The sequence below is a fragment of the Ochotona princeps genome, unplaced genomic scaffold (assembly GCF_030435755.1).
Source record: "Ochotona princeps isolate mOchPri1 unplaced genomic scaffold, mOchPri1.hap1 HAP1_SCAFFOLD_1138, whole genome shotgun sequence".
In the NCBI taxonomy this organism is placed as follows: domain Eukaryota; kingdom Metazoa; phylum Chordata; class Mammalia; order Lagomorpha; family Ochotonidae; genus Ochotona; species Ochotona princeps.
Genome location: NW_026701531.1, coordinates 36,259 through 50,854, shown reverse-complemented (window position 1 = coordinate 50,854; position 14,596 = coordinate 36,259). Strand labels below are relative to the sequence as shown.

At 60.4% G+C, this 14,596-nt stretch overlaps 1 protein-coding gene across 2 annotated transcripts; it reads left to right on the top strand.

Moving 5' to 3' along the window:
- The first annotated feature begins 80 nt into the window (after positions 1 to 80).
- LOC131477898 (AP-1 complex subunit mu-2) lies at positions 81 to 14,202 on the top strand. Of its 2 annotated transcripts, XM_058659941.1 has the most exons (12): positions 81 to 185; positions 6,367 to 6,457; positions 7,502 to 7,658; positions 7,998 to 8,065; positions 8,767 to 8,897; positions 9,098 to 9,372; positions 10,747 to 10,895; positions 10,981 to 11,052; positions 12,271 to 12,429; positions 12,866 to 12,991; positions 13,261 to 13,336; positions 14,141 to 14,202. In XM_058659941.1, the coding sequence occupies exons 2-12, from the start codon at positions 6,416 to 6,418 to the stop codon at positions 14,161 to 14,163; spliced, it is 1,278 nt and encodes a 425-aa protein (XP_058515924.1). In that variant the 5' UTR covers positions 81 to 185; positions 6,367 to 6,415; the 3' UTR covers positions 14,164 to 14,202. The 2 variants fall into 2 exon arrangements, with proteins under 2 accessions (XP_058515924.1, XP_058515925.1); XM_058659942.1 differs by lacking the exon at positions 81 to 185 and having other exon boundaries at positions 6,390 to 6,457; positions 10,753 to 10,895.
- Positions 14,203 to 14,596: the final 394 nt, after the last annotated feature.

The following is a 14,596-nucleotide window of genomic DNA, read 5'->3' as shown; positions in this document are numbered from 1 at the left end:
GGGAGGCGGGCTCCGGGGGCGGAACCGGCCCGGGAAGGGTGGAGTCTCTTTGTTTCCCCGTCTAGGGAGCACCGGGGTTCGCGGCCGCGCCGGGGGGGCCAGGTGAGGCCAACCCGTCTCATCCATCGCTCCAGGCATGGATCCGCCCAGGAGGTACTAAACGGCCGCTGGGTGGCAGCGAACAGGTAAAATCCTGCTGGTTTCCATTCATCCCATGGTCAGGGCTTTGGCAACGGGCTCCCCTCGCCCCCCAGGGCCAGCAGGTACGCTCCGGTAGAGAGATGACATTAAAATCCGGTTCAACCAGTGCATTCCTTTCCCAGCGGGGTCCCAGGGGTGTGTGTGTGTCTGTCTGTCTGTCTGCAGCCTTAATAGCATGGTAGGATGCAGGGGTTGGCATCTCTACAGCCCAGAGGAGGAGCGCCTGGTTCAATTCCCGGTTCCAGCTTCCTGCTCGCGCCCACCTTGGGAGGCAGCAGGGGATGGCTCCAGTGCTGGGGTCCCTGTCCCCTAAACGGGCAGCCCTGGCCCAGGCTGAGCGAGCAGATGGCTCCAGTGCTGGGGTCCCTGTCCCCTAAACGGGCAGCCCTGGCCCAGGCTGAGCGAGCAGATGGCTCCAGTGCTGGGGTCCCTGCCCCCCAAGCAGGCCCACCTGGCCCAGGCTGAGCGAGCCGATGGCTCCAGTGCAGGGGTCCCTGCCCCCCAAGCGGGCCCACCTGGCCCAGGCTGAGCGAGCCGATGGCTCCAGTGCTGGGGTCCCTGCCCCCAAGCGGGCCCACCTGGCCCAGACTGAGCAAGCAGATGGCTCCAGTGCTGGGGTCCCTGTCCCCTAAACGGGCAGCCCTGGCCCAGGCTGAGTGAGCCGATGGCTCCAGTGCAGGGGTCCCTGCCCCCAAGCAGGCCCACCTGGCCCAGACTGAGCGAGCAGATGGCTCCAGTGCTGGGGTCCCTGTCCCCTAAACGGGCAGCCCTGGCCCAGGCTGAGCGAGCCGATGGCTCCAGTGCTGGGGTCCCTGTCCCCTAAACGGGCAGCCCTGGCCCAGGCTGATTGAGCCAATGGCTCCAGTGCAGGGGTCCCTGCCCCCAAGCAGGCCCACCTGGCCCAGACTGAGCGAGCCGATGGCTCCAGTGCTGGGGTCCCTGTCCCCTAAACGGGCAGCCCTGGCCCAGGCTGAGCGAGCAGATGGCTCCAGTGCAGGGGTCCCTGCCCCCAAGCGGGCCCACCTGGCCCAGACTGAGCAAGCAGATGGCTCCAGTGCTGGGGTCCCTGCCCCCAAGCAGGCCCACCTGGCCCAGACTGAGCGAGCAGATGGCTCCAGAGGCAGTGGAACAGGGAGTGGAGATGGGCGGCCCCAGGAAGGAGTCATGGATAGAATGCACCCCCATGGACATAATCCTGACAAAGAACAAAGCCTCCAGCTGAGCAAAGGCCTGACATGGTTCAGAAAGTTCTAGAACAGGCATAACTAATCAAGGTATGCTGACAGATCAGTGGTGGTGCATTGGGGACCACAGAAGGGGCATCAGGGAGACCAGACTGTGCTGGCACAGGGGTCAGCTCGCCAGCACCTGACTCGCTGTGGACCCATGTATGTGACACTCATGTGGCCAGCTCGGTGTCACGGCAGGTTAAGCCGTCTCCTACAATCCGGTGCTGGCATCCTTACCACAGTGCCAGCTGCTCTGCCTCTGATCCAGTTCCCGACGAATGGATGGCCCAAGTGTTTGGGCCCTTGCAACCGCTTGGGAGACCTGGAGGCAGCTCCCAGCTTCTGCCTGGCCCAGCCCTGCCCATGGAGGCCATTTAAGGAGTGAAGCAGCAGGTGGACAATCTCTCCCTTTCAAATCAAAACGCTGTATTTATTTAAAAGGCAGAAAGAGACAGGAAGATCTTTCATCCACTGGTTCACTCCCCCAAACGCCTGTGAAGGCCAGGGCTGGGCCAGACTAAACCCAGTAGCTTAACAAGGGACTCTTACGAAAATGGTTCCTGGACTCAGCGTGGTAGCCTAGTGGCTAAACTCCTTGCCTTGCACGCACTGGGATTCCATATGGGCGCCGGTTCTGGTCCCGGCTGCCCCACTTCCCACCCAGCTCCCTGCCTGTGGCCTGAGAAAGCAATGGAGGACGGCCCAAAGCCTTGGGACCCTGCTCCCGTGTGGGAGACTGGAAGAGACTCCTGGCTCCTGGCTTTGGATTGGCGCAGCACCGGCCATTATAGCTGCTTGGGGAGTGAATCAAAGGACTGAAGATCTTCCTCTCTGTGTATCTGACTTTCCAATAAACATAAATAGATCTTGAAAGAAAAAGGAAGTAATAAAGTCATTGCTCTGCTTCTTTCCGGGTGCATCGGGAGGGAGCTGGATCAGAAGTGGAGCTGCCCGGAGTTGAACTAGTGCCCGGACAGAATGCCAGCGCTGCGGGCAGCCGCTGAACCCACTGTGCTACAGTGCCAGCAAATGCCAGCTTCAGCAAATCATTTTTCAAAAGCTGTGTAGGAAGCTGCCTATTCATATGCATTGTACTCAACAGTGAAGAATGTAAACAAAATGTAAAAGCCATCAAAGAGGGCAGGAGGTGCCGGGCAGGTTCTGACGGCCGTGGGCATCTGCAGAGCTGATTCAGCGGGAGGGGGAGTGTGCCAGCTTCACAGGAAGGGGTCACAGGTGCTTTCTGTGGCAGAGGGGGTTCACACGGCAAGATGACAGACAGGTTCAGCCTCGCAACGCCAGTCCCACTGTGAGTCCCGGCTAGACTAGGACTTGAAGCCTTGGAGAGAGAGTTCAGGGGGCGCTGGTGCTGTGCCATGGTAAGCCAAGCCTCCACCTGTAACAGTGCCAGCACCTCATATGGGCACTGGTTCTAATCCTGGCAGCCCCACTTCCCATCCAGCTCCCTGCCTGTGGCCTGGGAAAGCAGTGGAGTTCTTCCATCCGCTGGTTCACTCCCCAAATGGCCACAATGGTCGCAGATAAGTTGATCCAAAGCCAGGAGCCTGGAGCCTCTTCCAGGTCTCCCACGTGGGTGCAGGGTCCCAAGGCTTTGGGCCGTCCTCCACTGCTTTCCCAGGCCACAGGCAGGGAGCTGGGTGGGAAGCAGGACAGCCAGAACATGAACCTGTTTCTATATGCGATCCTGGTGCTTGTAGGGAGAGGATTTGGCCAATGAGCCATGTAACTTTGATTTCCATTTTCTTCTGAATTTATTTATTTGTATTGCAAAGTTAGATACACAGAGAGAAAGGTTTTTGTTATTGTTGTTGTTAATATTTATTTATTTTGGGGCCCAGCATGATAGCATAGCGGTTAAAGTCCTTGCCGTCAATGCACCGCGATCCCATATGGGTGCTGGTTCCAAGCCAATCTGAAGCCAGGAGCCAGGAGCCTCTTCCAGGTCTCCCACGCAGGTGCAGGGTCCCAAGGCTCTGGGCCGTCCTCCACTGCTTTCCCAGGCTCCAGGCAGGGAGCTGGGTGGGAAGTGGAGCAGCCAGGACTCGAACTGGCACCCATACGGGATCCCAGCAGTATATGCAAAGCGAGGATTTAACCACGAGGCTACCATGCCGGGCTCAACTCTCACTTTCAAAATAAAAAATTTTAAAAGAGCCAGACTCAGTCCGTTATAGCCACAACGCTGCCTCCCTACCCTTTGCCTTGTCTTCCCCCCTGCGCCTGGCCAGGCTGCCAGGTGGTGTAACGGAGTCAGCTAGCATCAGCGATCTAGTCCCAACCTATAAGAGGAAAAGAGAATGCTCCCTGTGGCTGACTCACTCCCGGAGCACCTGTCAGACCCAGGAGGCTGTGGTAGAAGCGGGATGGGGAGGGGCCGGGCTGGGAAGATAACTTCCTGAAAACAGGGACCCCTGAAGGGGCGGAGTGAGCAATCTGCAACAGTGTAACTGTGCTCGACACCACTTACAAATGGCCACAAAACAACAAGAAAATGGCCAGGAGAGGAAACCTTATGCTTAGTTCTATTGTAACAGGAAAGCTGCCACAGGGGGCTTGGCTGTGCACGGCTGGTTAAGTTGCAGCCAAGGTACCAGCATCCCACACCGGAATGCCAAGACCCATCCCAGCTCCCTGCTTCCAACCTGGGAAGGCAGCAGAGGGTGGCCAAGTGTCTGGGCCCCGCCAGCCGGGTTGGGAACCGGGGTGAAGCTCCAGGCCCCCCGCTTTGACCTGACCCAGCCCTGGTCGTTGAGGCCACTCAGGAAGTGAAGCAGCAGGTAGAAGATCCCTCTTTCACTCTCTCACTCAGCTTTTTAAAGTGAAAAGTAAACCAGCCTTCTGTGAGGATTTGGACAAGTAGGTGGCCCCAGCCAGGATGGGTGAGCTATAGGTACCGGGAAGGGGTATTTGAGATCAACAAGACAGAGAAGGGGTAACAGGCTGCCATTTATGCCCCAAGAGGTCAGGAGACTGGGCGCGGAAGACGGGGAAGCTGGCATTCCTATGTCTGGTTGGTCATGTCAAGGCGGTGCCCATGGCCGAGGGGCCCTCGGGAGCCACAGGGGACGCCAGAGACAAGGCCTGCCCTCCACCCTAGAGAAGGAATTGTGGACAGGCCCCTCCTTGGGGAGGCTTCTGGAGAAGTGGGCCCAGGCCAAGCCTCCCCAGGCCCAGGCGGGATTAGGTGGGGGGAGGTGACAGCATGGACAAACACAGCTGACTCTGTTCTCCGAGCCCTGTTCTCCGAGCCCTGTTCTCCGAGCTCTGTTCTCCGAGCCCTGTTCTCTGAGCCCTGTTCTCCGAGCTCTGTTCTCCGAGCCCTGTTCTCTGAGCCCTGTTCTCTGAGCCCTGTTCTCTGAACTCTGTTCTCTGAGCCCTGTTCTCCGAGCCCTGTTCTCCGAGCCCTGTTCTCTGAGCTCTGTTCTCTGAGCTCTGTTCTCCGAGCCCTGTTCTCTGAGCTCTGTTCTCCAAGCTCTGTTCTCCGAGCCCTGTGCAAGTTTTGGGCTCATGAATTTTTCAGCCGAGAGGGCCTGGAGTTTCAGATTCCAGGGCGCCGGGCCCGGCCGTTGGGGTTCTATTTCCAGTTGCCAACATCTTGGAGTCCCAAGAGATGGGTGGGGCCTTTGAAAAGATCGGACAGCTGGAGGCCGGGCGGGGCCCAGGCAGTGCCCCGCATGTCTTCTGGGCCACCTCTTTCTCTTCTTTTCAAGATTTATTGCTAGCCTGGCACAATGGCTCGATAGCTAAATCATCACATTGCAAGCACCAGAATCCCATGTGGGGATCAATTTTTTGTCCCAGTGCTCCACTTCCCATCCAGCTCCCTGCCTGTGGCCTGGGAAAGCAGTGGAGGACGGCCCAAAGCCTTGGGACCCTGCACCCGTGTGGGAGACCTGGAAGAGGCTCCAGGCTCCTGGCTTCAGATTGGCTCAGCTCCAGCTGTTGTGGCCACTTGGGGTGTGAATCATCAGACGCCGATCTTCCTCTCTGCCTCTCCTCTCTGTATATCTAACTTTGCAATAGAAATAAATAAATCTTTCCTAAACGCACCAGCAGGAAGCTGGACAAGAGGCCAGCCAGGACTGCAGCTGGCATCTGGCAGCACTAGTAGCCACTTAACCCACCCTGCCACAACACCCTGCCTCCTCCCTCTCCTCATGCTCATGTCATCCTCTGAACTGGGAGCTGGTGAGGACATGGGGGGATGCCCCATTCTTGGGGTGCAGGCAGCATCTTGGGTTTCCAGAGTCAGCACTGGGGTACCTTGGGCATCCCATAGCGGGCATTCGTCCAAGTCCGGGCTGCTCCGCTCCCGACCCAGCCCTCTGCTCTGGCACCAGGGAGAGCAGCAGGTGATCGCCCCGGGTGCTTGGGTCCCTGGCACTCTGTGGGAGATCCAGCTGCGATCCTGGCTCCTGGCTGTGGTCTGCCGCAGTCCTGGGAGGGCATTTGAGAGAGCGAACCAATGAAATAAGCTCTTGTTCCCTGTTTGTCCCCCCTCTCTATTCTCTTTCGAGTAAATACATTTTTGTGGGTTTTTTTTTGAAATAACGTTAAGAGTAAAAAAAAAAAATCTACATTTGATGTTTCCCTTTCTTGAGGGCTGCCCCAATTTCTGTCCTTGAGTGAAAGAAGCAATGAATGAAGGCATGAACGAATGGTTGGGGACTGTGGTGGAGCGCCCGGGGGCCGGGCTGACCCGGTAGAGAGAGAATACGAGGTGTAGGGGCGTGAGTGGGTGAGGGCTGCGTGGGTGCGGGGTGGAGCATCGGCTGGGCCGGTGCCCGGGGCTGCCGTCCCTCCCGGGGTCCTCCCTCGTCGCCGCCTCTGCGTCGGCCGAGCGCCGCTCACCTGGCGGCCTCCCCTTTAAGAAGTGCTCACCTGCGCGCTCACCTGGGCGCGGGCGCTTCCGCAGGAAGGAGGAAGCAGCTGCCGCCGCCCTGAGCTCCGTCCCCGCCGCCACCATGTCGGCCTCAGCTGTCTTTATTCTGGACGTCAAGGGCAAGGTGAGCCGGCCCCGGAAGGGGGGCGCTGGCCGGGGGAGGCCGGGGGAGGCCAGGGGAGGCCAGGGGAGGCCAGGGGAGGCCAGGGGAGGCCGGGGGAGGCCAGGGGAGGCCAGGCGCCCTGGGCTCCGCGGGGCGACCCTTCCCGTGGCGACACCTGCTCCTTTCTCCCCGCTTCCCAGCTCGGCCTCGGCCATCCCATCGCCGCCAGGGCTCGGCTCCTAGAACCTTCCTTTCCATGCGAGGGAAAAAGGGCGCATGGAAACCTTCGCGAGGTTGCGGAGCGTGTAGCCCCCAAACCCTGGGCGTTTAAGAACCCTAAAACACTCTTCACCCCTTGCCACCTGCAGCTGCTGCAGACACACCTCACAGGGAGGGAAGACTCATTTATTTTGGTGCAATGAAAAAAAAAATCCATGCATCTGTTTTTTCCCTAATAGACACTTCCCCTAAACTTTTTGCAAGCACCTGCTACTAGTATAGATTCTTGTTCACTTTCTCTCAAGAAGAGCTGTAGGCGCTCAAATCCATAGGTATAACTTTTTTATATAAAGATTTATTTATTTTTACTTTAAAGGCAGATTTAGAGAGGAGGCCACAGGCAGGGAGCTGGATGGGAAGTGGAGCAGCTGGGACATGAACCTGGGCTCAAATGGGATGCAGGTGCTTGGAGGTGGAGGCTTAGGCCATTGAGCCACCGCACTGACCTCAGTATTTTGATCTTTTTATTTATTAGAGAGTCCCAATGTCTTTGCTGCAGGACTCCTGGGGCTGGGTGCCTTGAACCCACTCCCCCTCATGCCCTGTGGCCCTGGACTCTGGGCCTCAGCCTTCCTCATCTGCATAGTGGGGTTGTGGGGGGCGTCTGTTCCCCAGGATGGAGCAGAGAGCGAGATGAGCCAGCAGGGCTGAGCGAGGCTGCAGCCATCCCAGCAGCTGCTGCACCCTCCCACCTCAGGTTGTCCTCGAGTGGGCTGGAGAGAGAGAGTGTCTGGGGGCTCCTGGGGGGCAAGCAGCCGGCTCTGACAGGTCCTCTCTGCCCCCCAGCCTCTGATTAGCCGCAACTACAAGGGCGACGTGCCCATGAGCGAAATCGAGCACTTCATGCCCTTGCTCATGCAGCATGAGGAAGAGGGCTCCCTGGCCCCGCTGCTGAGCCACGGCCGGGTCCACTTCCTGTGGATCAAACACAGCAACCTGTACTGTATCCAACCCAGGTGCCGGGGCAGGCAGGGGGCAGGGTGTGCGTGGGGGTGGGCAGCGCCAAGGTGCCACCTGCGTGGAAGCAGGGGTGGGCAGCGCCGGGGTCCCCAGCTGCCACCTCCACCTGCGTGGGAGCGGGGGTGGGCAGCGCCGGGGTCCCCAGCTGCCACCTCCACCTGCGTGGGAGCGGGGGTGGGCAGCGCCGGGGTCCCCAGCTGCCACCTCCACCTGCGTGGGAGCGGGGGTGGGCAGCGCCGGGGTCCCCAGCTGCCACCTCCACCTGCGTGGGGCTGGAGGGTCAAGGTGTGTGGCTCCTTTTCCCTAACCCCGCTGTCCTCAGTGGTGGCCACCACGCTGAAGAACGCCAACGCCTCGCTGGTGTATTCCTTCCTTTATAAGACGGTGGAGGTAGGTCTGCCAGCCTCTCACGGGTCGGCCGCTCTGTCATCTGGCCGTGGCCGTGGCTACCGGCTGCCGGCCTGCACGTGGCCCTTCCAGACCGCCAGCATTGCTGCTGGGAGCAGGAGCCATGGACGGTCCTGGGGGTGTGTGCAAGCTGAGGTCCCTCTCTGTGCCCCTACCCTGGCTGCTAGGACAAGTCCTGCCCTGGGACGCATCAACCCATGGAATGAATGCCCGTGGGAAGGGGTGGGCCTTGGGGACAGCCACATGGGATGCCCACAGCCCTTCTCAGAGCACCTGGGTTGGGCCCTGGCTCTGTGCACCCCAGGAAGCAGCAGGTGGCGGTCCAGGGACTGTAGTGCGGGCCACCGTCACGGGAGACGTCGACGAAGCCGTGGTCCGCTGCCTTCCCAGGCACAGCCGCCAGGACTGCGACCAGCCCTGCTGCTAACCCGCTCCACACCACTGCCAGCCCCCATCTGTATCTGTTATGTATTCATACATCTTAGATGGCCCGGTGTCTGCAGGCTTCACCGGGCTTTTGGGCCTACAGAAAATACCAGAAACATCCCAGCGTCATAAATGAAGCGATTACAGGTTACCTCTTCATCATGAGCCAGAGGCATTCTCCCAGGAGGGCACCGGTGGTCGCGCTGTTGTCCTGACTGCGGACCCATCCCAGGTGCTCAGCGGGGACCCTCCTGCAGGTCTTCTGCGAGTACTTCAAGGAGCTGGAGGAGGAGAGTATCCGCGACAACTTCGTCATCGTCTACGAGCTGCTGGACGAGCTCATGGACTTCGGCTTCCCGCAGACCACGGACAGCAAGATCCTGCAGGAGTGAGTGTGGGGCTGTGGGCGGGGCCTCGCGGAGAGGCGGGCCTAACAGGGATGGGCGGGATCGCGGGTGGAGGGCGGGGCTTGCAGGGCGGGGGCGGGGCCAGCGCTGTCCCAGGAGCGGGAAGAACCAGGGTTCGGGTCCCGGGGCAGGGCCTGGTGTCCCCAGGGTCCAGCCACGCCTCACCCCTGCCCTGCACCAGGTACATCACGCAGCAGGGCAACAAGCTGGAGACGGGCAGGTCGCGGGTGCCGCCCACCGTGACCAACGCCGTGTCCTGGCGCTCTGAGGGTCTCAAGTACAAGAAGAACGAGGTGTTCATCGACGTCATTGAGTCGGTGAACCTGCTGGTCAGCGCCAACGGGAGCGTGCTGCTCAGCGAGGTGGTGGGCAGCATCAAGCTCAAGGTCTTCCTGTCGGGCATGCCTGAGCTGCGGCTGGGCCTCAACGACCGCGTGCTCTTCGAGCTCACTGGCCGTAAGCACTGAGGAGCCCTGTGCCTGCACCCCAACCCCTGTCCTGCACCCCAACCCCTGTGCCTGCACCTCACCCCCTGGCCCTAAACCCCAACCCCTGTCCTGCACCCCAGCGCCTGTGCCTGCACCCCAACCCCTGTGCCTGCACCTCACCCCCTGGCCCTAAACCCCAACCCCTGTGCGTGCACCCCAGCCCCTGTGTCTGCACCCCAATCCCTGTGCCTGCACCCCAACCCCTGTGTCTGCACCCCAACCCCTGGCCCTAAACCCCAACCCCTGGCCCTAAACCCCAACCCCTGTGCCTGCACCCCAGCACCTGTGTCTGCACCCCAACCCTAGTCCTGCACCCCAACCCTAGTCCTGTACCCCAACCCGACCCTGCACCCCAACCCTGCACCCCAACCCGACCCTGCACCCCAACCCCTGTGCCTACACCCCAACCCGACCCTGCACCCCACCCCTCGTCCTTGCACCCCAGCCCCTGTGCCTGCACCAACACACCCCCCCACTGTCCCTGCACCGTAATCTGCTCCGCCAAAGTGGGGCATTCTGCAGCTCACGCGCATCCCCTGCTGGCCCAGCACGGGACTGCAGCTGCTTCGCTGCTTCCTGGCACCTGACTTGGCTTTGGGTTTTTTTTGTGTGCCAACCATGCACAACAACAAAAATGACAACCCTGAGTGCCCCCACCCCACCACCGTGGGGAAGACACCTCTTGCCACCGACGTTCTGTATTGGAGGGCCTGGCTTCGAATCCAGCTGCAGTTCCGGCTGGTCATGAACGCAGCTCGAGGGCTCAGCCCCTGGCACCCACCCAGGCAACCCAGGCTGAGTCCCTCCCTGCTCTGGCTTTGTCTCGCTCCAGCCCTGAACGCTACGGGCATTTAGTGACTAGACCAGGACACTTTGCCGTCTCTCTCTGCCTTTCTACAAATTTTAAAGATTTATTTAAGAAAGAGAGAGAGACAGAGAGCTCTTCACCTGCTGGGTCACTCCCTAAGTGGCCTCCACAGCGTGAGCTGGCCAGGCCCAAAGCCAGGAGCCTCTTCCAGGTCTCCCACACGGGTGCAGGGTCCCAAGGCTCTGGGCCGTCTTCCACTGCTTTCCCAGGCCACAGGCAGGGAGCTGGATGGGAAGTGGGCAGCTGGGACTCAAACCAGTGTCCACTTGGCATGTTGGCGCTTGCAGGGGGAGGACTAGCTGACTGAGCCATTGTGTAGGCTATAAGGAAAAAAAAATTTTTTTTTAAAATGCAATAAGCCCAGAAGCAAGGCTAGCTCGGTTTTGTGTTAAGTTGAGGTGCTGGTAGCGGCAGGCACGGGGCCAGGTGCTCCCTTGGGTGGCCGCCAGGTCGGGCTGACGCCGGGCTGTCGAGTTTCAGGCAGCAAGAACAAGTCGGTGGAGCTGGAGGACGTGAAGTTCCACCAGTGCGTGCGGCTCTCGCGCTTCGACAACGACCGCACCATCTCCTTCATCCCGCCCGACGGCGACTTCGAACTCATGTCCTACCGCCTCAACACGCAGGTGACAGGCCGCACAGTGCGCACGCATCCCTGCCGGCAGGGGCAGGGCTCTGGCCGCTGAGGCTCCGCCCCTCTGGCACCCGCAGGTGAAGCCGCTCATCTGGATCGAGTCTGTTATTGAGAAGTTTTCCCACAGCCGCGTGGAGATCATGGTCAAGGTGAGTGCCTTTTGCCCGCCGACTGCGCTGGCGTTGGTGAAGCGGGTCCCGCCTGTCTCCGTTGGCATCCCACCTGCAGGACCCTCTGCCTGCCCCAGGCTCTGCCCTTCACACATTTCTCGTTTTCACACTGAAGCTGCTCAGTGGGTTTTGTTTTTGAGAAGCAAACAGACATTTTCCATGTGCTGGTTGACTCCCCGCGCACACACAATAACCGGGTTGAAGCCAGGAGCGGGGCTGCATCCGGGTCTCCCCGCGTGGGTGCTGGGGCCTCGGCTCTGGAGCCCCCTCTGCTGCCCCTCCCGGGAGCGCATGAGCAGGGAGCTGCATCAGCGACAGAGCCGGGCCTTGAACCTCTGACGTTGGAGGTTTAACTTCTGGGCTAATGACCCCCGCAACTTTGCTGTATTGCTTTTCCTCTGTAATTATGGCACACAGTGTCCCCACTGACAGCACAGGGTGCTGGTGTCCTCTGGGGCCCTGGCGTCACTGCGTGCACTGGCCTGTGCCCTCCCTAGGGAGGGAGGCTGCGGACAGGGGATGCAAGTGCTGTTTGCGACAGCCTGCAGCACATAAGCTCTGCTGTGGAGGACGAGGCCTGGCACAGTACTGCAGTTGCTTAATCTTCACGTTATGGGTGCCAGTTCATGTCCCGGCAACCCCGCTTCCCATCCAGCTCCCTGCCTGTGGCCTGGGAAAGCAGTGGAGGACGGCCCAGAGCCTTGGGACCCTGCACCCGCGTGGGAGACCTGGGAGAGGCTTCTGGCTCCTGGCTTCGGATAGGCTCAGCTCTGGCCGTTGTGATCACTTAGGGAGTGAACCAGCGGAGGGAAGATCTTCCTCTCTGTCTCTCCTCTCTGATTTTTTGATTGGAAAGTCAGATATACAATCTTTCAAACCAAAATATGGCGTACACACTATGACCGTAAACATTTTCTCCAGTCTTGGGTGCTAGTGCTTTATCACTTATTTGCGAGGCAGAGCAGAGAGAGGAGTTCTGTCCATTGCTTCCCTCCTGGCATGCTTCTGTAGCCAGAGGCTGCACCAGGCGGAAGCCAGGAGCTCCATCCGGGCCTCTCGCGGGGGTGCGAGGGGCCCAGGTAGGTGAGCACATGAGCAGGGAGCTGGGACTCGAACCCTGGCTCCGAGAGGGGGCATGTGGCTGTCCCATCCACCCCGTGAAGTACTTACCCATTGCTCACGTCTCTTGCCGGGCAGGCCAAGGGCCAGTTTAAGAAGCAGTCGGTGGCCAACAGCGTGGAGATCTCTGTGCCCGTGCCCAGCGATGCCGACTCCCCTCGCTTCAAGACCAGCGTGGGCAGTGCCAAGTACGTGCCTGAGAAGAACGTGGTCATTTGGAGCATCAAATCCTTCCCGGTGAGCGGTGGACACAGGTGGGCAAGCTGAGGCTACACCTGGGATACCCTCCGTCCCGCGGCCTGGAGGAAGTCAGGCCCTGCTTCGGGGTCCCCGGGGCCCCAAGGCCATCCTCCACTGCTCTCCCAGGCCGGGAGCTGGACGGGGAGCGGGGCTCCCAGGATTAGAACCGGCGCCCACATGGGACGCCAGGGTCACAGGTGTAGGTTTAACCTCCCTTGCCTTTCTGCTCTGAGTGTGGGGGTGCCCCTGACTTGGTCACCAGAACTCCCCCCTTCACACCTGCAAACCCCAGCTTCAATGGGTTCATTTCCCTGGGGTTGTTTGAGGGTGAGCCTGGCGGAGGGCCCTCCTGCGCCTGCCCCGTGGCGTGTCTGATACCCCATGGTGTGACTGTTGTTCCGTGTGATGCCTAATGCCCCCCATGTGCCCTCAGGGTGGCAAGGAGTATCTGATGCGAGCTCATTTCGGCCTGCCCAGCGTGGAGAAGGAGGAGGTGGAGGGCCGACCTCCCATCGGGGTCAAGTTTGAGATCCCCTACTTCACGGTCTCCGGGATCCAGGTGAGGAGGTGGGCAGGGAGGGATCCCCTCTGTCTCTGGGACCTCACTGGGTCTCTCATTCCTCTGTCCCGTTAGCTCAAGTCCCGTCCGCTCCCTGGGCCGCGCACCCTCCCCGCCAGTCTTCCATGTCCACTCCTGCTGTCCCGGGCACTCAGCCTGCCGTGGCCTCACCCCTCCCAGCAGCTTGTTCCTCCCCCAGGCTGGGCAACCTGTGGCCACCACCCTCACCCTGCCCCCCAGCCCAGCCCCTGCCCTCTCTTCCCGCCTAGGTCCGATACATGAAAATTATTGAGAAGAGTGGGTACCAGGCTCTGCCCTGGGTACGCTACATCACTCAGAGTGGAGGTAAGAAGGCTATGTGACAGGGGCAGGGAGGTGACGGGGCAGGGGTTCAGGTGCCAAGGACTTGAGCCATCCTCTGCTACATGAATGCTGGATGGGAAGTGGAGCAGCCAGGACTAGAACTGACACCACTATGGGATGCTGGCGCAGGAGGCAGAAGCTTAATGTGCTATGCCACAGCACCAGCTCTGATGCTGAGGGTGGGACAGGGGCTGAGCTGTACACTCAGGTGGTCCACGTCTCAGGCCAAAGTCATGGCTCGAGTCCCGACTGTGCCTCCCATCTGGCTACCTGTTCATGCGCCTGGGAAAGCAGCGGAGGAGGGGGCCCACGTGTTTGGGCCCCTGCACCCACGTGGATGGAGCCCCTGGCTCTGATCAGCTCCACTGTGGCTGTCATGTGGCTTCCACCTACATAGATGTTTTTAAAAAACATGTTTGTGGTTTGAGGGGGGTGCAGAAAGAGAGAGAGGCAGGCGTGTACTGCCTTGCTTCCCGAATGCTCGTGCTGGCTGGTGTGGGGCCACACTGAGGCAGGCAGCCAGGCGCTCCACCTGGGTCCCCCAGCACTCTGGCCGCCACCACTGCTGCCTGTCAGGGTGTAGGGGAATAGGAGCTGAACCTCAAACCCAGGCAGGCACTGGGAAGTGGGGCCCTGGCCTCTGAGCCGCTCACCCCAGGGCTCTTCCCCCAGGAGGGTGGCGCAGGGTGAGGCGGGGTGGGGTGAGGTGGAGCGGGAGAGCCGGCCCTCTTCCCCCTGTACCCCCGCCCCCTCTTTCTCACAGGGTTCCCACTTGTTTCTCTGCAGATTACCAACTTCGAACCAGCTAGGAGGGAGAGGATGTCTGGGGCCCTTCCGCTCTGTGACCCCCTAGGGGCCCCGACAGGGAGAGGGGGGTGTGTGTGTGGTTGTATCTGTGGCTCGCATGTATGTGGGTCTGGGTACGCAGACCTTCCCTGCAGTCACACACGTGTGTGCTGTGTAGGTGTGCTTGCAGGTTTGCAATGTATCAGTGTGTACGTGTATGTATGTGGAGGTGTGTGTTGTGCATGTATGTGAGACACGAGCAACCCCTGGCCCCCTCGCCTGCCGGAAGCCTGGGCTGGCCTGGAGAGAGGGTGGACACCGCCCTGCCTCACGGAGCTGCTCTGTCCTCCCCCCTTCCTCCCTGATTTTATATGAAGAAATTGAGGGGGCCCGAAGCTCCCCCCTTCCTGAGTGCCTTCCTGAAGTGACCTGCCTTAGCGGGGGTGTGTCAGGGCC

Excerpts from the sequence above, each read along its gene's own strand:
- LOC131477898 (XM_058659941.1), top strand. The coding sequence starts at position 6,416 with ATGTCGGCCTCAGCTGTCTTTATTCTGGACGTCAAGGGCAAG. Across the intron at positions 10,896-10,980 it reads CCTACCGCCTCAACACGCAG|GTGAAGCCGCTCATCTGGAT; the intron begins GTGACAGGCCGC and ends TGGCACCCGCAG. Across the intron at positions 12,430-12,865 it reads GGAGCATCAAATCCTTCCCG|GGTGGCAAGGAGTATCTGAT; the intron begins GTGAGCGGTGGA and ends ATGTGCCCTCAG.